Below are 26,967 nucleotides of genomic sequence, written 5' to 3' on the forward strand. Positions count from 1 at the left end.
AGAGAACAAAATGTAAGTAATCCAAAGTACAAAATTATTTGTGGTCATAAGGAATTTTTTTGACTACTTTAACAATTATCAGCCACATTCTGTCTTCCTGACACCCCTATCCTGTTCAACTTAAGCCTACAAATATCATAATTCAAAAGAAATGATGATACAGCAATTCTTCTGGGGAAAACAAGAATATTTCAGAAAGCACGCTGAATCTGTACACATGAATAATCCACTACAAATTTTGTAATCACCTAGATTTATCCAGAGTTAACTAGTGAAGCTAATAAGCATCACTGCCATAGTCCCGATGTTTAAAAAAAAAAATTGGAAAACAACAATAGAATCTTTTGTTGTTGCTGTTAAATTAATATATTTGCTTCATTTTACCAAAAGAAAAAAAATCACTTAATTATTCAGATTATTTTTCAAATTCTACTTACTACTATGCCTTATATAGATGCATAATACACAATTCTAGCACAGAGGGAAATGGAAGTATTCAAACTAAAGACTTTAATAAATGAGTAGACAGATTCCGGTGATAACTAATCATAATTGTATACCAGCAAAAATATATCCAAAAATCACTGCATTACTTAATACGATAGTTCTCTAGTATCTCATACAATTTCTATAAGACCTAACACAATAAGGTAAATTTCACTCAGTAACAGGCAGTGCATTTTCCTCAGCTGCTTGTTTGCAATTACTTTTCCTCTTTCACATCTTTCCTTTATCACAGTTCTGATTGCCAGTTGAGGAAGGGCAAGCCTGCTTCTCAAAATACCAGAATATAAAATGACTCACACAGAAAAATTAGCCAGCAAACTTAGTCTCTCTACTTCCTATAGCTATTTGAGTAGCAAATATCTGTTTAAACAGAGCTACATATAAAACAAAAAGACAGGGATTACCTCTCCCTTTACTTTACTTTACTGCTTCACTTTACTCCAACACTACCACTAATTTGTAGAACAGAGCATATATAACTTTCCAAGAGCTTCCAAATATGTTATTTCATTTAATCCTCATATTAATCCCTGTAAGCAAGTATGTTTAACCCAACTTTACAGAGGAGAGATTCAGAAAAATTAAATGTCATGCCCAAGATCACATGATCACACCAAGTAAGAAAATGGAACTACAAGTAATAAAACCCAAGCCTGCAAATTCATTTTTTAGTCTTTTTACCACCATATCTATATTGTTTCTTAAAGATTCCAATAAATACATGACCATATTTGTCCCCAAAAGATATGTTCATTATGAAAATTTTATAAGCTTTTCAGCCTATTTACATACAGTTAAAACATGAAAACACTAGAAAGAAATCTAGAGTTTCTAAGTTCAAGTAATGCCACTAGTCAAATCTCTAGACAACTGGAAAATGTAAAATAGCATATAATAGCTTTGCAATCACTATAAGAAAATTATTACATTAATATCTATCATGTTTTTCAAAATACAAGCCTACCATATGCAATCCACTGCCATGGATTACACCATCTTGTTCCACGAGATTTCTTGATATTGTAATAGAAGGAAGATCCAAGCTTTGAGGAGGAAACTGAGGTGTAAATTCATTTCCTTGTGCAGGTAGTGGATCACTGAGGCCTTGAAAGGGTAACAGTACATCTGACATTCCCAAGGTAGGGTCTGACTCTGGAGGTGGAGTGATTGGTGGGATTTCAAACTCTTCATCCCCGAGACTTGGAGTATGGAATGTCTGCTAAAAGGAAATCAAAATCTTTTATATTATAATAGTCTATTTATGTATCTTCTGGACAGAGAAATAATTTTGAACTGAAACATATTCAAATCTTGGCTAAATATTTATTTCTCAAATGAAAACATCTTAAGCACAAATTTACATACATAAAGTTTTGCTGATCATTCTGATTAAAGATTTAAGTCTCATTATCATATGGTTTTAATGGAGTATCAGTATTAACAGTTTTTTAATGCGTACTTAATTAGCAACATCTGTCTTTGTTGTTAGTTGGAACATCAGCTACATTAGATTTGGCTATATAACAAATTGCCACTTTATTGATATGTTAGTGAAACAGCACAAACAGCTGACATTATTCTCATGCTTCATAAAATACTGACAATTTTGTAGTGCACACATAACATTAATCTAGCACTGAACATTATACATCTTTACTTCCTGGAACAACGTATAAGCTAAGTGATATTATTTTTTTTTATTTTTTATATATCGCTAAGTATAATGGAAGCATGGGCTTTTGGTGAGTCTTATGATATCCTTGAACAGTAAAGCACCGTACACACACACATATTAATCAATAGGTTTTTAATCATAATGATATCTACCAATTATCTCCAATTTCTTCAAAATATTCTAACTATACTAATATTGTTCAGTTATTTTGCACCATGGAATTTTATTTATATAAATTTTTCAGCATTTGAAGAAATATTTTCTTCTTTTAAAAATATAAAATTAGAGTCCATGTGATATATATCAGGATAGCCTTGGTAAGATGGATTAGTCATAAATTCTTAAGTGGAACTTAAAAAAAAACAAAAAACCTGGAGGTCATTTTTTTTTATGGTTAGTGTCTAGTACTAACTCAAAATAGGTTATTTTTTCCTCATTTACATTAACTGAAAGAGTAAGTCCATGAAAGTTAATTTAAATCTGTTGTGAAAAGTAAAAAATCTCATTAGTTGTTGAAAATTGTCATCCTTCAAACTGTTAATGGTGATATAAATTAATAACCACTTGAGAGAATATCGAAACAAACAGAAGGGGAAAAAGCCTTTTCTTTCATATAGAACCTGTCAGCTGTCATTATTGGTCTCACACTAGAAATGATGAGGTCCCAAACTAGTAGAGCCTGCAATAGGGCAATCTGACACTCTTTAAGACTCCATAGATACAAAACAATGGAGCTTAATTCTACATCTGAAATCTGGAGCAATATTAAAGATTTGTTTTTCTTTCTTCCTCATTCTAACAAACAAACAAGGATGTAAATTTTCTCACTGTGGTACCCTGAGTTCACAAACACAAAAGGATGGATTGGCCACAAAAGTGGTTGGCTAATGAACATAACCCTATGGCTGCATTTGCAGTTATTTTGGCACTAATGTGGTCTAGTAACAGATGCAACTGTAATTTGTGACTCATTTGCTACCCCATTACTGCTTAATGAAATCTAACATATCACATTAACAATACGGATAAACACTCATTCTTGATATGTGGCATTTGGCTGTTTTCATTACCACTGTAATTAACACTTGAAATATTATTTCAATAAATATTTAAGATGCTTTAAAAATGGTCGGGATAATCATGACATAGGCACAAAACATAAAACAAATGTGTGAAATTCAAACTACAAGGTATTCTAATGCCTATAGTGCTGTAATCTACAATGTATTTTCTATCAGAATGAAATTGGTTTCAAGGACTACAATTTACATTTTAGAACATCCAAACCTAAAGTCTTAATGAATTAGCTGGCACTCATTAAAATGCTAAAACCAAATAATATACTTTTAATGTAGTAATTGCAAAATTAGGCACACACTATATAATGCAGTGCATTAACATTTAGTTGTATCACTCTGTTTTTTTGCCCAATAAATGATGAGGAGTGAGACCACTACTGAAGGCCATCTCTTCGTTTGTTTTTTTCAACAAAATTTATTGTGAGGTAGTCATAATGGTCTATATCTTTCTTTAAAAAAAAAAAAGAAATCTGATACAGATATAATAGCTTATACAGTAGTGTCTTCTAAAGTTATGCTGCTAAAATTATGCTGCTTTTTAAAAGTATATAATTTATTTTAATACCTAATAAAAATAGAATAAAATATTTGACATATGAAAAACATTACAAATTATAATTTAGAATTTGGAAAATACTAATGACACTGACATTTAGAGCCAAAAGTTAGATGATATTTAACTTTAGAAAAATGAATATTATAAATTACTGGATTAAGTGAAACTATTTTTTAAAAATTTATAACAAGGCATATCATTAGCAAAACATCCTTTGGTTCTAAATAAAAGACTACAGTAGCCCTCTTCAGATTATACTGGAGAGGGTTGATGTCACTTTTTAAAAACTTATTAACTTTTCAATATTTATCATGTACATGTTAGAGTAGTAGGTACATGGTTAAATGCCATCTGTACTGAAATGTTCAAAACATTTGTTCCTTTTGATAAAAATGCAAATCTGGAGAACTGTTGTATCAACATATAACAGCCAATGTCTGACACGGTGAATTATCACAGCTGGAATTAAATTGTCTCTGAACAGCTGCTGGCAACAGAGCTTTCATCAATGTTTGATTCAAATGTAGGGAAAAAAATTCTACAGAATGAAACATCATGTTGTCCTTACAGATGGGGTTGGTGTTCATTATTACAAATAACACTGAAGCTCATGCCAAACAATATTTCCTTATCTAAGCAGTTTTCTTGGGTACAGAGATAATGGTCACTGTGAAAAATTATTAATTTACAATGGCTCTTAATTCTATTTCAAATTTATTATAACATATTCTCCAAGTTAATTTCTTCTATATCATTCACTTCACTATACCAAGATCATTTATGAAACCATTAATACTTTCAATCTCCAGGGTCAAGCTCCTTCAGTCTCCTATCTCTGAATATATTTGGAAGATGAAAACTTTCTATTACACAAATCACAAGAGGAAACATTCCATTTGGCACCATTTAACTTTCATTTTGCCCTGTTTTAAAATTAAAACTCCAACACATTTTAACCTTTACTTTTTTTGTATTCACACCCATTTCAAGGGATCAAGTACTTTTAGAATGGCTAAAATAAAGCTTTCCTAGAGTGTGACTCTATACACATACACAAAAGCTTGGGTGCATGTGCACATATGTATGAGCTGAAAGGGATATAACATAGTTCATTCTACCTACATCCCCATATTAAATTGAAGTCCATTTACATTGTCATCATTAGTACTACTGGGTTTCTTTCTCAGGGCTTACTCTGTCACCTATCCATATCATACCATATAAGCAGCTATAAGTTCAACTTACTCTGTTGGGATTTTTCCCCATAGTTTCTCAGGCCATTTCAACCAAAATTAAATTATTTGTACAGATAAAACTCATAATCCATGAAACTCTAATATGGTTCTGAAGATGCACATTTGTTTAAGTATAGTTGTATTTGTTATGTTTATGCTATTTTCATCACTCAGGATTTTCACTTTTTTAACCCCTTTTTGGCATGTGATGAGACAACAGATTTGTAGTTAGCTAATGGAGATGAGTCATGTTATTTTATTTCTTATTATGATTCTAATTTTGTGCTCCACATCCCAGATTCCAAATCTAATACTCATCATCATTATGTTAGGCCTATTAAAATACATAAGTAAAGAACAAAGTATAAAGAGATTCATTTTTTAAAGACCTACCTCACTGGCAGCAAGGAAGGCATTATTTGCTTCAGCCATATTCATATAGTTGTTATTGTTCCCAAACTAAAAGAAAAATAGATTTCTCATATTAGTATGCCATATACTAAAGAGTCATGATTATTTACTGAAGTTCAGGTGTTATTTTGGAAAATGCATTGATGTTATTATATAAAATCGTGCTTTACTGTGATCAGATGTGAAATATTAATGAGATTTCAAGCACTAAATTTTTGGCTAGTTCCCACAGAGACTGAAATATGGAGTTTACCTGACTGAATTGCATTCAACAATCATTTAGTCTTGCTCAGAGACTAGTAGTGAATGGAAGCTATTACAAGCATTTGGCTAATTGGTCACCAGTGTACATTGTTTACTGAAATGGCATTTGTCAAATGTGAGAAAGAAAAGAAATTCCAAGTCCACTACCATGACACATGTCTAATATATATATTGGGATTTCACAGCTTACTTTTTAGGAACAGATGTCACCAGTATAAGGGCAAAAATGTGAATTAAAGTAAATCAAATTTCATTCCCAGTACTCAGTTTCTATTTTCCGGTGAATGAGGTATGGCATGAATTGAAATAAATAATAAGCCTGACAGAATCAGAAAACATCCCAGTGCAATACTTAAACCTATATCAATATCCATGAGAACTGTTGAAAACTTTAATATTTAATTGCCTCAACATAGCATTATGGGCAAGAGTTTAAAAGAACAAGCTGAAATCTGTGAACACAGCATTAATTTTTTATTCACTGTCATAGCAGCTCATTCAGACTACTCTAAATAAGACCACAGTCAGCATTTCAATCATCAGCTCTTTATTTCTAAGTCTGCTCTCAAAATATAAAACTTGCAATTTGAGTAGAAATGTTTGCAAATCCTAAAGAGAAAATAAGGTTTTATTTACTTTTACTTATTCTGATATTAAACAATATGATAATACTTAAATAACAAAAATATAGAAAAAGGTACTAATTGCTTTTTAAAAATGCCTTTACTCTAATAATCTTAAAGTCAAAAATAGCTTTAGTCTTCAGAAGATGAAATATATGCATTCCTCTTAATTTTAAAAAAATTGATGTTTACTTTTAACTAAAAACTATAACTTACCTAGTAATTTAAAAACCCCAAATTGTTAAAAGTAAAACTCAACTTTCAATATACCAAAAGACATTAAAGGGGATTTCTTAGACTGTCTTAAATGTATAGAATTTAGGCACAGAAGCCACATTGACATGATACACTTTATCGTGTCAATGATCCAAGAACTAAGTAAGATTTACATGAAAGACTCTAATGGTTCCAGACAAGTTGTTATGGTGTAAAGAGTCAAAAATCCATTCTTTAAAAAGACTCCTAAATATACCCTTGCACAATAGATCGTAATAACTTTAATAGAGCATTGAGTACCCAAAATTCATTTGGCTAAATATCATTAAGTAAATATGGAAGTACATGTTTATTAAAGTTTTAAAAAGGATTTAAATAGTTTCTCTGATGGATAAAACATCACAGATATGTTTTTAACTTTTACATAGCTTTAGGAAAATTGTGGACACATGATTCCATGTCATCGAATTTTATGTATAGATAATCTTGGTGAAACAAAATGACTTCTTTCTGAACTTCAGCTTTTTCTATGTATGAAAGTAACAACTTCAAGTGTATATTATAAGTGAAGCTGTGAGTCAGTTTCCAATAGTAAGTAGCCTTTCCTCATCCTGTAGCACAACTTTAACGTTATTTAAATGTAGGTTTTGTCTGTGAATTAGAAATCCATTTAAAGCAAACAGCTCATTATCAAAGAGCATTTTTAAGATTAAACTCACTTATTATCTAATACTACCTACAACAACAAAGGAAAATAAAATGGCTATTATCCTAAGGACCCAAACAATTCAAAAAACAAATTAAGCTTAGAGTGAAATAAGAACTGGGTTAGAAATCCTCTTCTGAACAGTTAGTATGCGAATGTAATTACTGAAGAAACTACAGCTAATCAGCTGTGAATTGTATCCATTAATTAGTATTTGCCCTGGAGAAATGAGAAAAATCAGTAACAATGTTAACACTGCAATGCACTGATGAGTCCTGAAACATGGGGCCCTCACCATTTAGTCAAGCAGGTGGCTCCAATGGTCCAAGTAATTTAAAAAGCTCTCACCTGAAGTGCTGGCTTGAATTACAAAGCACTTCTTGCATATCTTTTGTATCTATATAAGGCTATAATTAATGGCTTTTAATTTAGAAACACTCGGTGATCAGTCGGGAACAGTTATAAATCATTCTAAATAGAAGTCTAGTTTCTGGTCTATTTTAGTAAAATATTTAATTTAGAATAGATGCTTCAAATGGTTTGTACAAAGTAACTTGTTGCAGTCAATATCCTTTCCTACACTTAATGGGGCCTATTTAGTTGTCTCTTTGCTTAAGCCACGAATTTTAGTGCTATAGTCCAATTAGTAAGGCCAATATGTTATGTAAATATGTCTGTGCATGTGGTCATTTATTTTATTTCATTTAGTTGTCATTTTGAAATGTTATCTATGAATTCTACCACACCTTTCTTGAAAAACAAAACAAAATATCAAGCATCTTTTCTCTGAGAAAAATTTATCCTTTGGAAGAAAAAAAAACCTATCACACTTAAAATATTTTAATTACGTTATGTATTTTTAATTTCTGATGGAAGCTAAAATTTATGAATACATTATATAACAAATATCAAACTTAACTTCAATGTCTCCTAGTGAAGAAATATGTCCTAACATCCAATAATTCATCACATAATTTATTATTTATCTTTTAATATCCACAAACATGAAAAATTCACTTCTCAGGCACTTAGTTCAATTTTAAGTCGCTGTAAAATTTATTTAAATATTTTTGGCCATAACACTAAGCCCTTTCCTGCCAATCTTCTTTAACTCTCCTGAAACCCTTCTTATGAAAAGCTAACCCAAAGGTTGCTTCAAATTAGATTTATGAAGAGGTGGCTGGCATTGCTATTTTTTGTAGATGTAAAATTTATGAGCTTTCTGAATGAAATACATGGAAAAACTGTAAGCTGTCAATTTCAAAGCATCTTAATGGAGCCTATTTCCAGGCTTTCTAGGCAGTAACCTTCACAAAATATTCCTTCTGAAATCCATTGGTCAACTCTCTGAAGTTCTCTCACATAACTTTAAAAATCAAAATGTAATATTCTAAGTAAAATGTAGATTAACATCAAGTAAAACAGAATGTTTCCCACTATCAGAGAAACACAAATTTCATTAAAGTACAGATATATTAAGTGAATGTTTATTGTCATCTTCCATCTTACATTTATAATACTTACAAAGAGCTAATCTCCACACAAATAAATCATCATTGTGATACATTCCTCCCCTCAGAAATCTTCAGTAGCTTCCTATTGTTCCCTCAAGTGAAATTCAATCTTTTCTGCCATAATAAGGTACTCTGACTTTTCCAGGTTGATCTTTTATTACATCCTTCCACATGTATTATCTTCCAATTAAATTGATCTCTCAACACTTAACCACCTTTATGTTCAAGCAATTTCCATTGCCTAAAAGATCCTCCTTCTCTATCTTTACCTAATAATCACTGTTTTAATTAAAAATCTAACAAAAATGTCACCTCCTTCAAGAAGACTTCCCTAATTTCCCTGGTCAATAATAATCTTCCTTATAATTTATCTGACACTTTCCTTTGGAACCCTTTACTAAATTTATATAGTTGCTTTCTACAGTCATTTTTGATCTTCTATAATCTGATATGCCCCAATGAAGGCAGAATTTTTTTTAGCAAAACAAAAAATATCTCCTCTAGAACCTAGCACAAGCATAATAACTGTGGAAATATGTATAGAAGAACTGCCTATGTTTAATATGTTGGATTACTTGTCATCTAGTGGAGAGGGTGGGGAGAAGGGAAGAAAAAATTTGGAACACAAGATTTTACAAAAGTGAATGTTGAAAATTATCTATGCATATGTTTTGAAAATTAAAAAGCTGTAATTTTAAAAAATTAAAAAACCTAGTATACCATTTTATACATAATAGGCACTTTTTTTTTACTGAATGAAGAAATAAATACTTGTGATACTTTTTAAAGGCATACTTTTGTAGTCATCTATTCTTTTCACTTTGATATGACCCAATAGATCTAATCCCCAAATATATGATCCCCAAGGTCTTAATTATAAAACTAACCTAAATAAATTCAATCATCCCAACAAAAGCATTTCAAAAATTCCACAAAACATTTTCCATTTTTGCTCAGTAGATTTGATTTTTCTGCTTGACCAAAAATGACAACTCTGGCAAATATAATGTTCAATAAGGACTTCAATTAACAATGAGTACCATAGGTTTTTAATGTTTTCTTTTTCATTTCTAAATATCATCATGTTCATGGCCTATATGATTGAATGAAATGCCAAATGAAATTAATGGAGATTGCTAAGTGTAATAACTAGTAGTTAAGAAGGGGCAAGATAGCCAATAAGCAATAATTCAAAGATGAGAAACTTGACTAATGGTCTAAGCAACATATTGTCATGAACATTATTTTGATATTAGTGTGAAGAAGTAGTAGGTTCTTACAATAAAGTAGCATTACCAAGAACATACCAAATAGCTTGGATATATGGATTTAATCTTCCAGAAAAATGCATAATTTTTTTGTCATATCTTTAGCAGCAAAATGGTAAAATAAAGAGAAGTTTTGAACATTGTTCATAGGTACATATTATTGCACAGATAATAATATTCTACAGTGATGTTTTAATGTCTTCTTCATATCATGCCTATGTAACTAATTAATAAAGGTAATGGAAGTGACTGAAGTTTGACTTTGTTGAATTAAAATATTATGTCAAATGAGGTATTCAAAAATAAATGACAAAACTCTGGCTAAAAATAATAAGTTTGAAGTATTGTGGCTAAAACAAATAATATTCAGAATAGAGAAATACTTTTATTGTGATTCTACTCTGATCAGGCAAGTAGCCTGTTGTGTCTAACTCTAAGTAGCACCTTTTTGTAATAATATTAAAGCTAGAAAAAATGCAGGGACAGCAGATGGAATAGTGAGGGTTAACCAGGATGGTGAAGCTCCTTAAATTAGGTGATATAAGGATTGGGTTAAGGAACTTGGTATAATTCTCTTGTGTTTAGAAATCAGATTAAGCAAAGTATGATTAATATACTCAAATGAGACTGTCAAGTATCTAGAAGTTGGCTTGAGAGGAAGACTTGTTCCTGCTTGAACTCAAAGGGCAGAAGAAGGAGCAAATGAGCATAAGTGATAAGGAGAAATATTTTAGCTCAAAATTGATGACTGTCTAAGCAACTGGAAGCAGTACGATTTCCCATCACTCAAGTCCTTTAAAAAGATGCTGTCTGATATTCAGGAAGGAGTTGGTCTATATAAACTCTGAAGTTTCTTCTAACTCATAAGATTTTATAATTGTATAGTATACCATATTCATTAAGGTATAATGTTAAGATTTTTAAGAAAAAATTTTAAAATGCAATTTGCCTTACACTGATAAATGTGGAATCTTTAGTTACAAGAATTCAACTCAACCTGACCACTACAGCCATAATTCATAACTAATATTCAGAGCAGACATGGGATGTAAAGATCTTAAGAGTCCTTTCAAATGCATGGTGGATACAGTGGGCATACCTGTCTTCTGCTGGCACCACTGGGGCCCCAGCAATAAATTCTTGTAGGCACTGTTGCATGATGAAGCAAGGCTCAAAAGAAGAGGGAGAGATGGAAGGTTTCAATGGCTATGTATTGAAACCACTGCAGTTAGCCCAAGTAAGAATGACAAGTTTAAATGTTGGAGTTTAAACAAGCACTGTGGAACCACACTAGCAACAACAATGTCTAAACATATGGATTCCACCCAAATATGGAGGCCTTTAGATTTATATGGTCTGGACACATTTGAGTGTGTGGAATTACATAACCATCTGGGCTGGTTATGAGTGATATGAAAAAAATGCCTTAAAAACTCACACATTTAAAATGAGAAAAACAAATATGTATGCCGCGGGATACTAAAGCTATTGGATCTTTTTCCCTCAAGAGACAAAGCAAAATGAAGGCAGGCTTTGTAAATAGAACAACCCCAATTTATGAATGATATTAAAGAAATTGTAGATAAAGGACTAGACAAACATTCTATAACATTTAGTCATAGAAGGAGAGAATGGAAGCAAATTAGATTTCAGAAAAAATATCCATGACAATGTGTTTTCTGGCATTCTTATTTGCCTTGAGTTTTTGCAATCCACCGAAAATATTTATTAATATAAGATTACAAACAAGGCATATTTTGGGACATCAGAGATACAAAAAAGGCTTGCAATTTAGGTCAACTGACAGGCCATCTAAAAGAGAAGATAAATGAAGAGTTAACATCTGCTAAATGCAGAATTAAATGTTACAGAGAATAAATACTAAAGGAGTTCAGAGGACAGAGGAATCACCAAGAGCTGAGATGAAAAGAAGATAGTAGAGAAGGGCATAGTAAGTTGAATATGATAACTGAAACATGAGTTTTGCATGAAAATGATGGTACCATTGAAACAGGTCCATCAGGAAGGAGAATTGTTTTGAGATGAAATGATGGCTTTGCTTCAGTTATGTTTCATTTGGCATAGTAATAGAATGCAAAACCAAGGAATATTGGAATGGGAGAGAAATCTGGAAATCAGCTAGTCTAACTTCATTTCACAGAGAGATTAAATAACGTTTTCAAACATCTATTTATGTAAAGCAGATGATCTAAAGATAGAGAACATAAGCTAAGAAGGCAGTACTTAGATCTAGGAATGACCTGTAACAAGAACGATAATGTCATTAACACAAATAATGGAGAATGTATCAAATATGAAGAATAGACGGGAAAGGGCTGACACATAATATACATTCACTGTAAAAGAAGATAGAATTCTAAGTACAGTTAGTAAAACATATAATTATGATAAAGTAATATCATAGTAATTTTATTTTCCTTATCTTTCTTAGAAAACAAAATAGTTCTATTACTATTGATTTACTGCAATATTATAAAATATTGTAAAATTTTCTTTTTGCTTAATGAGAATTCTAGCATAATGAAATGAGAATTCAATTCTAGAAGCAGCCTAACAGACAATTTAATTTAGTCTAGTTAATGATGGTCTAATGGTCTGGACATCATTTATTTTTCAGTGCACATCACCATGATCAGATCAATTCCATTAGAAACATTCTTATAAGATCTTATGGCATTAAGATATTATCATATTAATTAGTATCAGTACACAATCAATGATTGTTTCTGTGCAAGAAGTAGAGTAAAAGGCTTTACGAAAGATATATATGACCAAAAAAGGAAGTGGGATCAGATTTTTTTTTAAAAAACCAGTCTAGACTGCCCAAACATTATATGATACTAACGCAAGTTTTAAATATCTATAGAAAATCATTAATCACATTGGGTAGATCAGTGGTTCTTAAAGTATGGTCTAGAAAATCCTGGGGATCTCTGAAATCCTTTTAGAGGGTCTACAAATTCAAAAATAATTTTTATTTCCAATATGGTAATTGTCTATAAATATAATCCAGATAAACAAAAATGCTTTGGAGAGATTTTCAATAATTTTTAATAGGATAAAGATACTGAAAACAAAAGTTTGAGAACAATTGGGGTAGATCCGCCATGGAGGAACAATTTGTTTACAATTTGTGTACAAAAATCACACAAAGTAAAAAGTCATGGAGAGCAATTATACTGGTGGAAGAAGTGCCCAAGCAAATCACACACAAAAACATATCCCAAAATTGTATTTATATTGTCTTGCTTTTCAGTCTTAGTTACATCAACCAAAACTTAAAAAAATAAAGTCAAGAGCAAGTGGACCTGAAGATACAAATTAAATTTATATTCACGGTAGCAGTTTTAAAGGTATTCAGGAATCAATTTAAAAGATATTTTGGGAAAAGAAAGACAAAAAATGCAAAAGAAAAAAGAAGCATTATCATAGGGACATCAGTAGCTATAGAATTATAAGCCTTTCTAATCTCTAGAAATTTTTGATGATTATTATTTATTCACAAGTGAAAAGTATATTTGATAAAAATTTCAATAAACAGAGTTTCAAGAATTTTTTTTAATTAAAATTTTATAAAATGGTAATTATATTCATTGTCATGGAACTGACTCAGAGGAAGAGTATTCAAGTTTCTGTTGTTTATTACTCATTTATTTTTTTAAGTCATTTGACCCAACAAAGTAAAACATGATATGAAAAGATGCTTTATCAAGATTTTTCATACATCTGTTAAAATCAGGCAAGATTCCTTGATAGATGTAACTGACAATAATTTTGTGTAAAAGTCCTTAAAGAATCAATAATAAATGGAACATAAACATAAGCTCACCAAAAATCATCATGGAAGATTCCTCTGCAACACTGAAAAGAAAAGGGATTCCTTTCATCCTATAGATGGTAATCTTTTCTGTGTGTTCTGAGATATAATTGTCACATATGACTATAGTAAGAAATGGAATTCTCAAGTGCTTATGCAATGATACCATTAGCTGCTCAGAAGAAATAGCATAATAATATTAACAAGTGGCAAAAGTTATGCATATTTCATTTCCAAGATTATGAAATATAGTTGTATGGGTACTGAGCTAATTTATTGGTACCTATTATTTTGAATAGATATTAAAATGGAATAAAAGGAGAACAGGCTACATTTGGTAACACAGTCTTCAGTGATCATAAGCTACTCACAAAAAGCCTTTCTATTATTCTTTTGAAGAGATATGACTGGATATCACAAGAAAGATACAATTTAAGAAGAATCAAAATTGCAGATGACCCAAAGAATAGTGGGAAAATTCCTGGCAAGTGTGAGTTGAAGCATATTGACAATGATGTATGTTTAAGAAGTACTATAAAAATCAGCACTATCAATATTATGTATAACCAGAAAAGTCAATTGTGTTAGCAGTAGCAACTAACAAAAGCACTTATTTATGCTTTTAAAATCCTTAAAAATAAAATTAAAACAAGTTACCATTATTTGCAATGCATAAATAGTAGAAACTTTCACAATAACATCAATAGTAAAAATAAAAATGCTTCCACTCTGCACTGTAGTTTGACATAGTTCTAGAAATGCTAGCAAAAGCAAAAAAAAAAAAAAAAGAAAAAAGAAAGAAAGAAAAAATTAAAGGCATAAACATCAGCAAGATGAAAGAAAGTGAGTCTTGAAATCAGGAAGGTTTAAACAAAAAATTTGCCTCTGATACAAACTGACCCTGAAGCTCTCTTCCTCCACGAAAGAACTTTGGGAAGATGTAGACAAGAATCTTACTGGATGAAAGCAACAAATACCTGCACTCTATCAGGAAGTCTAACAAAACTTAAAAACTTAAAAACAAAACTTCATAAAGGAGATGTACCTACCTAGCAAGAGTTCCTTCATTGGAGGTTTCCTAAATTAATTAAATCACAGGTCAAATTTAAAAATATAGAAATATAGACATATATAAAATAATTTTCAAAAAAGGAACAAATTTAATCCTATTTGCATATGGCACAATAGTTTACATCAAGAAATTCCATGGGGGTACCTTTCTGCCTTTTCCTTGATTCATTCTTCTCCTATACCACTTAGAGATCTCGAGATACCCAGGAATTCTGACCTACCAGAGGTAACTGGAGTGGCAAAGCAAGAACTAAGTTTCAGTTCAAACCAGCTTGATGAGCTGTAAGTCAAAAGTTTGATCCTTCTCATGCTGTAAATCAAAAGTCTGATCCTTCTCATGAGAAGGAGAGAACCGACAAGCTTTATTATATTTCCCACCATCAACTTATCATTAACCCTGCTGCAAAAAGAACTTTGCTATTTGGTATGCTGACATACCCTAAGAATCCATGGTTTTTCCATTCACTTTGTTATACTTCTAGGCTTTTCTATGTGCAATGAAGCTAAATTTTCTTCTTTCCCCTCCCTTTTTAGTTGTCGTTCAGTCATTTTGCAGTCACATCCAACTCTTCATGACCCCCTTTGGGGTTTTCTTGGCAAAGATACTGCAATAGTTTTTCATTTCCCACTCTAGCTCATTTTATAGATGAAGAAATTAAGACAAACAGGATTTGTCTAGGGTCACAGCCAATAGGTATATGAAATCAAGCTGGAACTCAGGAAGATGAACCTTCCTGACTCCAGGTCTGGTAAACTAACAAGTATATTATCTAGCTATATCTTCCTCTTGCTGTTCCCCCGCTCCACTAGGGAGTAAACTCCTTTCAAGCTGATCTTGATCTTTTTTCTTTATCTTTGTTTTACCTCCAGTCTTTAGTATATTGCTTGTCACATACTAAGCATTTAATAATTTTTTAATCCATTCATAGAAAACTCCAGAGAATTAGCAAAGAAATTGAGATGATTAATTGAGAAATCTCCAGTCAAGTAACAGAATCCAAAATCAATAAAATTGCAACATTTTCATATAGCAACAATAAAACCCAGAAAAAATAAGAGAAATCTGATTCAAAACAATTGCAAAGGGCTAAAATTATTTGGCAGTCAATCTACCAAAACATAATTAATAGTTATCAAAAAGCATTTATTCACCAAAATACAAAGAAAAAGCAAGATGATCTCTATTGCAAAGAACCTTTTTGTTAAAGGAGATTACATGTAAGACGATATCTTTCACAAACCTGTCCAGAGAGACTTCTGGACCAAATAATGAAAAGATAAAAGAGGAAATAGACAATTTTGAATAAATATCTTTTTTTAAAAAGCTTTTGCAGCAAAAAAAAAATCAATGTAACTAAAATAAGACAAAAAAATCATTAATGGTGTGAAATAAGAAGATCTGTTTTACTAAAAGATGGGACTCAAAAGTCACTAAAATTCTTTCTTGTTTTAAATGTATGATCTTCACCAGATCAAAGTGATAATATTGTAAGCAAAAACAACAAAGAAAAAATTCAAATATGCTGGAGCCACAATTAGAATCACACCAGACCTATCTATTAGTGACTCCAATAAAAGATCCCAGGTCTTGGGATATTACCTATCACAGATCAAAAGAATGAGGGTTGCAACTGAAATTGTTATGTGCAATAAAATTAAGCATATCCTGGAACCCTCGCTCAAAAAAATGATATTCAATAAATTGCCAGATTTTCAGGATTTTGTTGCCAAAAAAAACTGAACTTAATACAAAATCTGATATAAAAGTCAAGAAATATCAAATAAGCATCAAAGACTAATTTCAAGGGACTCAATAAAGACAAAATGTTTATGATTTATATATGGAAATGTAAACCACATATCTAAAATTGTCAGTATTTGTGAAGTTCAAAAGAAAGAATGGGGTATAGTTGAGTATAATATGCTAAAAGCAAAACTGTAGGAAAAGATAAAAACTGTAATAGCCTTATGAATGAGGTATGTATGAGAACAAGAGTTGATACAAAGAAATTAGAGGGAAGAAAAGAGCTGGTAGCTCTGAAATCCTATTCACATTGGAAAATGTATGATATCTGGAAAAGCCCAAAATCTGAGGTATATAAATTATTAAAACAATTAAGTAAGATTATGATCCAGTCAGTATTATTTTGTTATAAGAAATTATGAATGAAGAATTCAGAGAAGCGTAGAAAGCTTGTGAAATGACGTGCTGCAAAATAAGAACCAAACAAATTACATAAACTACAATAATATAATTTAAAAGCATACTATAAAGAAAGCTGAGCATTATATATTTGCAAAATGTTGACTGGCAAGATAGTAAGAGATCAAAATAAGCTAACATTTACTAAATTCCTACTAAATACCATGTACTGTAATAGATAATGACACTTTCCTGCTCAAGATGCTCTAGTGACTCCCTATAATCTCTATTATCAAATATAAACTCTTTTGCTGACATTTAAGAATCTGGTTCCCTTTTATTCCTTTTTATGTAGCAACAATACTCCCACATTGCCTTTTACTCATTGTATGGGCCAACCAAACTGTTCTTGCTCTACAACATGACATCCCATCTCCCATCTTTGTGCCTTTTCACAGGTTGTTTCAATTGCCTAAAATACATCTCCTCCTTACAATTCTCTGCTTTTAGGTATGTCATTTTGGGAGCTGTGTGAAAGCTGGATTGAAGAGGACAGAATTGGAGGGAGACCTTGGGTTAAGGCAGCCAAAAGATGACAATTATTTGAACTAAGATGGTGACTAAGTAAAAAATTGGAGAAGATGACAACAGAGATGTGGTGACAGCATAATCAATAAGACTTAGAAAACTAACTGAAAGGAAGTTGTGTCTTCCTTTTTCCCTTAGGAAAGATAAGATAACTACAGAAATTTACTTATACTATTGACCTTGGTCACTTTCTCAGATGGTATCGATTAATTATTTTGTGTTTGTTTAGGATTTTTTGCCCTTTTACATTCAAGTTATTCAGAAAGTTATTTCACTATAATGTAAAAAAAAGAAAAAAGCACCAATGGGATTTTATAATAACTTTTTTTAAAATAAGGGAGACATCAGACAGACAGCTAAATATTGTACTGGTATCCATGAAATATTAAAAAGTTCAAAAGTCCTCGTGCATACCACACAGTGTACAGAATCTCTATGGAAGGTTTCTGAAAAGACATGAAGAATCACACAAGATAAGAAGGTATCTATGGGTAACAATCTCCCCTGGTGGGAGGAACACACACTTAGATGAGATTATGTATCCATTAGGGGAAAGAGTTGCAATTGAATCATTCAAAATGCTAGATAATTTCCTCTGAAATCTAAGGCCTCTAATTCTGGAACTCATTTTCAGTTCATAGACTCTAGAAAATTGGTCTTTTATTAGCTGTTTTTTTCCTTACACCTTCATTACCTCAATATATTATGTTATAAATGTAAAAGAGAAATTTTACAAATAAAATACATTCAATATTGTCAAAGTGAAAACATTTGCAAATGTATATGTTTCAATAAGTTAAAATTTATTTTCATAGCAATTAAATTATACTAATTAAAATAAAACAATACAGCACAGACACAAATTCTTATTTCAATCAATCTCCCTAATTTACAAGTTTTTGGTAAGAAGGCTAGGCAAAGAAGACTAATAACTACATCAATGTTTTCCCAACTTGTATTTAACTCTAAAAATATAAAATAAAATAATATTGCATTACTATTAAAAAGTGCTCTCATTTACTATTTAGTAAAGATTATTTTAGCTTAAAAAGCTGAAGATAAATATTGCTGGATTATTACTTCTTTCCAATTGAAACAAGATGACCCTCACTGTTTTTTCATTTGTATATGTGTGTGTACTCAAGAAATGCATATAAGCACTACCTTCTATTTTTAAAAGCCTTTGCTGATCCTTCCCAGACTTTAGTGACCCCACCCCAAAAAAGTAAGTTCCTGTTTAAAACATATAAGCATAAAAAAGTACACACACACACACACACACACACACACACCCTTCTTCCCATTCAGACTGTAAGCTCAATGAAGGTAAGGATTATTTAATTTTTTTAACCTCAATATCTATCACAGGAACATTAACATAATAAGAATTTAAGAACTGATTGATTGAGACCAGTTGGCATAAAACCAATGAATTTTTAAAAATATATGCAATAAATATTCTAGTAAAATTCTATGACCTTGTTTAAAAACAAACAAAAAGGCCTTAATTTTGCCAGAAACACCACCTTATTCCTTCTTAAATCTCATCATCAAAAGATAAAATGGTAAACAACCTCATAACCTAACCCCAGTGACAAAAACACTCAATGTAAAGATTGTTATTTAAACCTAAGAGGATGGCATTTCTGTTGTATTATAATGCCTATGAAGTTACAACCATCATTTTTCTGTGTTGGCATCATTTTGCCAACACTCTGGCAAAAATTAAACACAAATAATTTGAATCAAATTTTATGAGAAATATGTTAAAATGGGAACTGTTCTGGCTATACAAACATGTCAAGAAGAAAACTCTAAAAGAATGTTTGCTCTTACTACAAAATACCTTGATTACATACATTTTCCTCTGACTTTATGATTGCTTAAATCCCAGGGGGACAATTTTTTTACCAGATGGGTAATAGTATAGCTTTCAATTGTTCTTAGTAATGTTTGTTTATTCTAAATCTTTTATCAGGAAAGGGTTTACACAGGAGACATAAGATATAACTGCTGCTTTAGCAAAATTGCGGGATAAACCATCAGCATTTCTATATATTACTGACAAAGCTCATCTGCAAGAGACAGAAAGATAAATTCCATTTAAAATTATTATAGATAAGATAAAATACTTGGGGTTCTACCTGACAAGATAAACCCAAAAATTATATGAACAATAAAAAACACTTCATATACAAATAAGATCAGACCTAAACAATTGAGAAAATATCAATTGTCCATGGCTAGGCCGAGCTAATATAAAAAAATTAACAATTCTGGCTAATTTGGTCTACTTGTTTAGTACCATCAAACTGCCAAAACATTATTTTATAGAACTAGAAAAAATAATAACAAAATGCATCTGGAAGAATAAAAAGTCAAGAATATAAAGGGAATTAATGAAAAAATTACAAAGGACAGTGGCTTAGCAGTACCAAACCTAAAACTATATTATAAAGTAGCAGTAATTAAAAACCCTTTGGTTCTGGTTAAGAAATAGAATAGTGGATCAGTGGAATAGATTAAATATACATGACACAATAATCAAGGCCTATAGAAATCTATTATTTGATAAATCCCCTAACTCCAGCTTCTACAATAATAATTCACTATTTCACAAATATTTCTGGGAATGGAAAATAATATGTCAGAAAATCGGCACACATCTACATCTCATATCTCATACCAAAACAGGGTTAAAATGGATACATGATTTGGGCATAAAGGATGATATCATAAATAAATTAGCATAATAAGAGATAATTTACCTATTAGATCTTTGGAGAAGGGAGGAATTTATGACCAAAGAACTAGAGAACATTATGAAAGGCATGGACAACTTTGATTACATTAAATTTTTTTCACAAACAAAACCAACAGAAACAAGATTAAAAGAAAAGTACAAAGCTGGGGGAAAATCTTTACAGACAGTATTTCTGATAAAGATCTCATTTCTAAAATATATAAAGAACTGTGTCAAGTTTATAAGAATACAAGTCATTTGGTAGTCAAAGGATATGAAGTCAATTTTCACTGAACAAAATTAAAGCCATCTATAGTCATATGAAAAAATCTTCTAAATCACTATTGATTAGAGAAATGCAAATTAAAACAGTTCTAAGGTACCACCTAATACCCCTCAGATTGGCTAAGATGACAGCAAAATATAATGATAAATGTTGGAGGGGATGTGGGAAACCTGGGACATTAATGCATTGTTGGTAGAGTTGTGAAATGATCTAATCATCGTGGAGAGCAATCTGAAACTATGTCCAAAGGGCTATACAATTGTACATACCCTTTGACACAGCAGTGCCATTACTGGGTCTGTATCCTAAGGAAATCCTAAAGGAGAGAAAAGGACTCACATGCGCAAAACTGTTAGTAGCAGTTTGTAGCAAAAAAAAAAAAAAAAAAAAATTGCAAAAGGAGTGGCAAAAGCCATTGGGAGATAGCTGAACAAGCTGTGATACATGAAGATAGGGGAATATTATTGTTCTGTAAAAAAAAATTATGAACAAGCTGATTATAGAAAGGATTGGAAACATTTCTATGAACGGATGCTGAACAAAACAAGCAGAACCTGGAATACAATGTACATAATTACAGCAACAATGTGCAATGATCAACTGTGAAAGATTTGATTCTTCTCAGTGATCCAAAGCAATCCCAATCGGACAGAAAATGCCATCTGCATCCAAAGATCTAAGGAGACTGAATGTAAATCAAACACATGCTATATTCAATTCAATTTAATATCTCCCATGGTTTTTCTCTTTGCTCTGATTTTTCTCTCCCAACATGATTCAGAAAGCAATGTGTAAAATAAATAAATTTACTACAATTTAAAAATAAAAGATATTATTCCTGAATGATTAAATGCTAGGGTAAAACACAGTAATTTTATATTATTTTAAGTCAATTGTTCTAAAAGCTATGACCTAAAATCACACAATTTAATATTTATTTTAAACTTACCACAAAGACCTTATATTTTAATTTATTTGACTACAACTATATATGCTCATAGAGTCCCTTAAAATGTGAATATTTAGCTTTTATTTTAAAATATTTAGTCCAGTCCTATTAAAGCTGCTACTGTTAATTGGGACTATGATTCAAATTTGTTTTAAAATTTATATAAAATAATAATGACATTAGCCATTTCTAGAATTTTACTCTTAGGATCTCAGGGAATAGTTATATATGTGCACATTTAAAATTACCTTCAAATTTTCTTATAATAATGATTAAATTATAATTGGTCTATAAGTAGGTCTTCTTAGAATTTTACATCAAATTTTATTCAATTCAATAAAAACTAAGTTCCATCCCATTAATGTGGCAACTTTGGAAAGTCAAATTATATCATTTTAAATTCAAAACTTACAGGAAGGGAGACACTGAAGGTATAAAAGATATTATAGTAATCATATTAGAATGTTATTCATAACATGTTAAGCTAAATATAGCATATGAATATCCTCTTAAAACACAGTGATTCTGTTGACATCAGTGTCATATCAAAAGCTTTCCATTTTTGAAGAAACCATGCTTATCAAAAGCTAAAGAAAATTCAAGTCATATGGTTTTCTACTAAAGTGATACTACATTATTTACAATTACTGTTGTACAAAGTAAGACTGTTACCTAATCAAATTATTTAAGAGAAAATTTTTATAAATTTGTTTCCAGGAGAGTAAGGGAGGTGGCTTTTCTCCCATCTGTAGGGAAAAAAATTACTCTGTAAATTGTAGGCTTCTAACAAAATTATATTTTATATTAATTATAATTTTTAAAATAAGTTAGTTGTATGAATACACTTGTATAGAATTAAAGCTACCTCCCCATCAAGATTAACATGAAAAAAAAAATCTCTTATACTCACACACTTGGGAAAATGAATAATTCCATAAGGGATTCCATTCAGCATGATGGACTGACACCATTAGGCTCTGCATATCATGGTCCAAATACTGTTCTCTAACTAAAAATTAAGAGGGCTCTGCTATACTAATACACTGAAAAAGTTCATTTTCTTCTCATGCCTTTTTCCTTTCATGTTTAAATGACTATAACAAAATTTAAAAGATGTAAGGCTAAAAACTGAAAAATGAAGCATCAAAAGAGAAGTTGCTCACTATAATAAAATTTCTCCATGCAGGGAACAGAAACTGAAAATTCAAGAGGTAACAGAAAAATGCTCTCTATTCTATTAACTCCAAGTTTTCATACACTCCTTTCCGTGGAGGCAATCAAAAATTTCAATCAGTCAACAAAAATGTATTAAATTCTCATTGTTTTCCAGAGACCATGCTAAGACAATAAAGAAGGAAGAGAGGAAAGAAAGAAAGGAGGGAGGAAGGGGGAGAGGGAGAAGAGAAAGAGAGAGGGAGAGAACAGAGAGAGAGAGAAAGAGAGAGGAAGGGAGGGAAGGAGGGAGAGGGAGAGGGAAAAGAAGAAGGAAAAGGAGAGGGAGAAGGAAAGAGAGAGGGAGAGGGAGAGGGAGAGGGAGAGGGAGAAAAAGGACAGAGGGAGGAAGGGAAGAAAGGAGGGAGGAAAAGAGGGAGGAAGGGAAGAAGAAAGGAGGGAAGGGAGAGATGGAGGAAAGAAGGAAGGGAGGGAGGGAGGAAGGAAGGAAGAGGAGAAAGAGGAGGAGAAAGTAGGAGGAGAAGAGGCAAAAAACAGTGCAGTGTGAGAGAGAAACATGATAATAATTCACATAAAAGATATGGAGAGAGTATGACACAGTGCCTGGACCCTAGTAAGCATTTAGTAAATGTTCACTGCCAGATTAATGAAAGACAATCTTAGCACTGGGAGAAACTCACAAAGACCTCAGTAAAAGGCAGGATTTGAAATTAGCCTTGAAAGAAGACAGATAAACTAAGAGAAGAAGTTGAGGAGAGAACAGGTAAAATAACATCATGAACTCACTTCATCTATACAACAGTAAAATTTCAGCTCCCTTCTGGGTTAACATGATCACAGATACCAGAAGCTAGCAAAGAAAACTCCAAGTTTATGGCTACTGTAATAGAAAAACCTCAGGGCCATCACCTTCAGTTTCACTTTAGTACAACTTGCATTACAGGATTCACATTAAATATAGAATCCTCATATTAATATTTTATGATTACCTTCTGTATTACCTTCCACCTTTAGGTTAATATTCTTTATGATCATACCTAATTCAGTAATTCAAAGGTTTTGAATAAAAACCCTATAAATAACATTGGTTTAGGTTTTTCTTTTTTTTTTAATAATAGTGGAATAATCATGCATAGGGCACACTTTCAGAACCAAATATACAAACCACACACATGCACATGCACACATACATACAAATAAACAGTGACCACATGGAAACCAAAGTAACCAAATAGATAAGGAAACATCATAAGACCCTTGCATTTTTTGTTCCATTCTTTTGCTTTAAGTAACTGAATTCATATTATCTCAGAAAGATGAGACAGTTTTTTGCAATTAAGAAAACATTTATTAACTACTTTCTAAGAGCACACTCCCTGTACTCTATGTTTGGGATACAAAGACACAAGTTATCAATTCCTTCTCTAAGGAATTTTGTAATTTATTAAGTGAAATAATAAATACAAAAATAACAATTATACAAACTCAAATACTCTTTAAGTATATAGAAAAAGGTGAACAGAAGGATATGATTAGTTCAAGGATGTAGGACAGCTCTCAGTTAGAGGAAATCAAGAAAGTCTTCTTGAAAGAGATGGCACCTTAGCTGAGATGGCATCAAAGGAAAGAAAGGATTTCAGATTGTCACTAAATTTTAGAGTTGAAAAGGACCTCAGATGCCATCTAATATACTTCATGTACAGACAGCAACAACATCCCTAACAAATGATCATTTAAGTTCTATTCCATTTTTGGATAATTCTGATTGTTAGTCTAAGCTTCCTTACAAGCTAAAAAGACTTTTTTTTTTTTTGCAATGACATTGGGATCAAGTAAACCAAATCTAATCCATACTCCATAAGACAGTACTTCAAATACTTGAAGACAATCAACATATTCTTCTTCATCCAAAAACCATTTTCTCTTTTCCAGGTTTAGCCTTCCCATTTCCTTCAATATATCTTCTTTTTTTTTTAATAACTTTTTATTGATAGAACGCATACCAGGGTAATTTTTTACAGCTTTATCCCTTGCATTCACTTCTGTTCCGATTTTTCCCCTCCCTCCCTCCACCCCTTCCCGTAAAGACATGTTGAATAGGTTACAGTATATCCTGGATACAATATATGTGTGCAGAACCGAACAGTTTTCTTGTTGCACAGGGAGAATTGAATTCAGAAGGTATAAATAACCCAGGAAGAAAAACAAAAATGCAAGCAGTTTATATTCATTTCCCAGTGTTCTTTCTCTGGGTGTAGCTACTTCTGTCCATCTTTGATCAATTAAGGCTCTCTTTATCAAAGAGGTCCACTTCCATCAGAATACATCCTCAAACAGTATCGTTGTTGAGGTATATAATGATCTCCTGGTTCTGCTCATTTCACTCAGCATCAGTTCATGTAAGTCTCGCCAGTCCTCTCTGTACTCATCCTGCTGGTCATTCCTTACAGAACTATAATATTCCATAACATTCATATACCACAATTTACTCAACCATTCTCCAATTGATGGACATCCTTTCATTTTCCAGCTTCTAGCCACTACAAACAGGGCTGCCACAAACATTTTGGCACATACAAATAAACAGTGACCACATGGAAACCAAAGTAACCAAATAGATAAGGAAACATCATAAGACCCTTGCATTTTTTGTTCCATTCTTTTACTTTAAGTAACTGAATTCATATTATCTCAGAAAGATGAGACAGTTTTTTGCAATTAAGAAAACATTTATTAACTACTTTCTAAGAGCACACTCCCTGTACTCTATGTTTGGGATACAAAGACACAAGTTATCAATTCCTTCTCTAAGGAATTTTGTAATTTATTAAGTGAAATAATAAATACAAAAATAACAATTATACAAACTCAAATACTCTTTAAGTATATAGAAAAAGGTGAACAGAAGGATATGATTAGTTCAAGGATGTAGGACAGCTCTCAGTTAGAGGAAATCAAGAAAGTCTTCTTGAAAGAGATGGCACCTTAGCTGAGATGGCATCAAAGGAAAGAAAGGATTTCAGATTGTCACTAAATTTTAGAGTTGAAAAGGACCTCAGATGCCATCTAATATACTTCATGTACAGACAGCAACAACATCCCTAACAAATGATCATTTAAGTTCTATTCCATTTTTGGATAACTCTGATTGTTAGTCTAAGCTTCCTTACAAGCTAAAAAGACTTTTTTTTTTTTTTGCAATGACATTGGGATCAAGTAAACCAAATCTAATCCATACTCCATAAGACAGTACTTCAAATACTTGAAGACAATCAACATATTCTTCTTCATCCAAAAACCATTTTCTCTTTTCCAGGTTTAGCCTTCCCATTTCCTTCAATATATCTTCTTTTTTTTTTAATAACTTTTTATTGATAGAACGCATACCAGGGTAATTTTTTACAGCTTTATCCCTTGCATTCACTTCTGTTCCGATTTTTCCCCTCCCTCCCTCCACCCCTTCCCGTAAAGACATGTTGAATAGGTTACAGTATATCCTGGATACAATATATGTGTGCAGAACCGAACAGTTTTCTTGTTGCACAGGGAGAATTGAATTCAGAAGGTATAAATAACCCAGGAAGAAAAACAAAAATGCAAGCAGTTTATATTCATTTCCCAGTGTTCTTTCTCTGGGTGTAGCTACTTCTGTCCATCTTTGATCAATTAAGGCTCTCTTTATCAAAGAGGTCCACTTCCATCAGAATACATCCTCAAACAGTATCGTTGTTGAGGTATATAATGATCTCCTGGTTCTGCTCATTTCACTCAGCATCAGTTCATGTAAGTCTCGCCAGTCCTCTCTGTACTCATCCTGCTGGTCATTCCTTACAGAACTATAATATTCCATAACATTCATATACCACAATTTACTCAACCATTCTCCAATTGATGGACATCCTTTCATTTTCCAGCTTCTAGCCACTACAAACAGGGCTGCCACAAACATTTTGGCACATACAAATAAACAGTGACCACATGGGAACCAAAGTAACCAAATAGATAAGGAAACATCATAAGACCCTTGCATTTTTTGTTCCATTCTTTTGCTTTAAGTAACTGAATTCATATTATCTCAGAAAGATGAGACAGTTTTTTGCAATTAAGAAAACATTTATTAAC

General features: G+C 31.7%; 1 protein-coding gene across 2 annotated transcripts in view; it reads right to left on the minus strand.

Moving 5' to 3' along the window:
- TOX3 (TOX high mobility group box family member 3) overlaps positions 1-26,967 on the minus strand; it is a 128,376-nt gene that overhangs the window by 36,681 nt on the left and 64,728 nt on the right. Inside the window, exons 2-3 of one of the 2 annotated variants that reach the window (XM_051979831.1) lie at positions 5,446-5,511; positions 1,472-1,723 (exon numbers count right to left, since the gene is read on the minus strand). In XM_051979831.1, the coding sequence (XP_051835791.1) occupies positions 1,472-1,723; positions 5,446-5,511 (318 nt within the window). Of the gene's footprint in view, positions 1-1,471; positions 1,727-5,445; positions 5,512-26,967 lie in introns of both variants that reach the window. The other variant, XM_051979830.1, reaches the window with a different exon arrangement.

The sequence above is a fragment of the Antechinus flavipes genome, chromosome 2 (assembly GCF_016432865.1).
Source record: "Antechinus flavipes isolate AdamAnt ecotype Samford, QLD, Australia chromosome 2, AdamAnt_v2, whole genome shotgun sequence".
Lineage (NCBI taxonomy): Eukaryota > Metazoa > Chordata > Mammalia > Dasyuromorphia > Dasyuridae > Antechinus > Antechinus flavipes.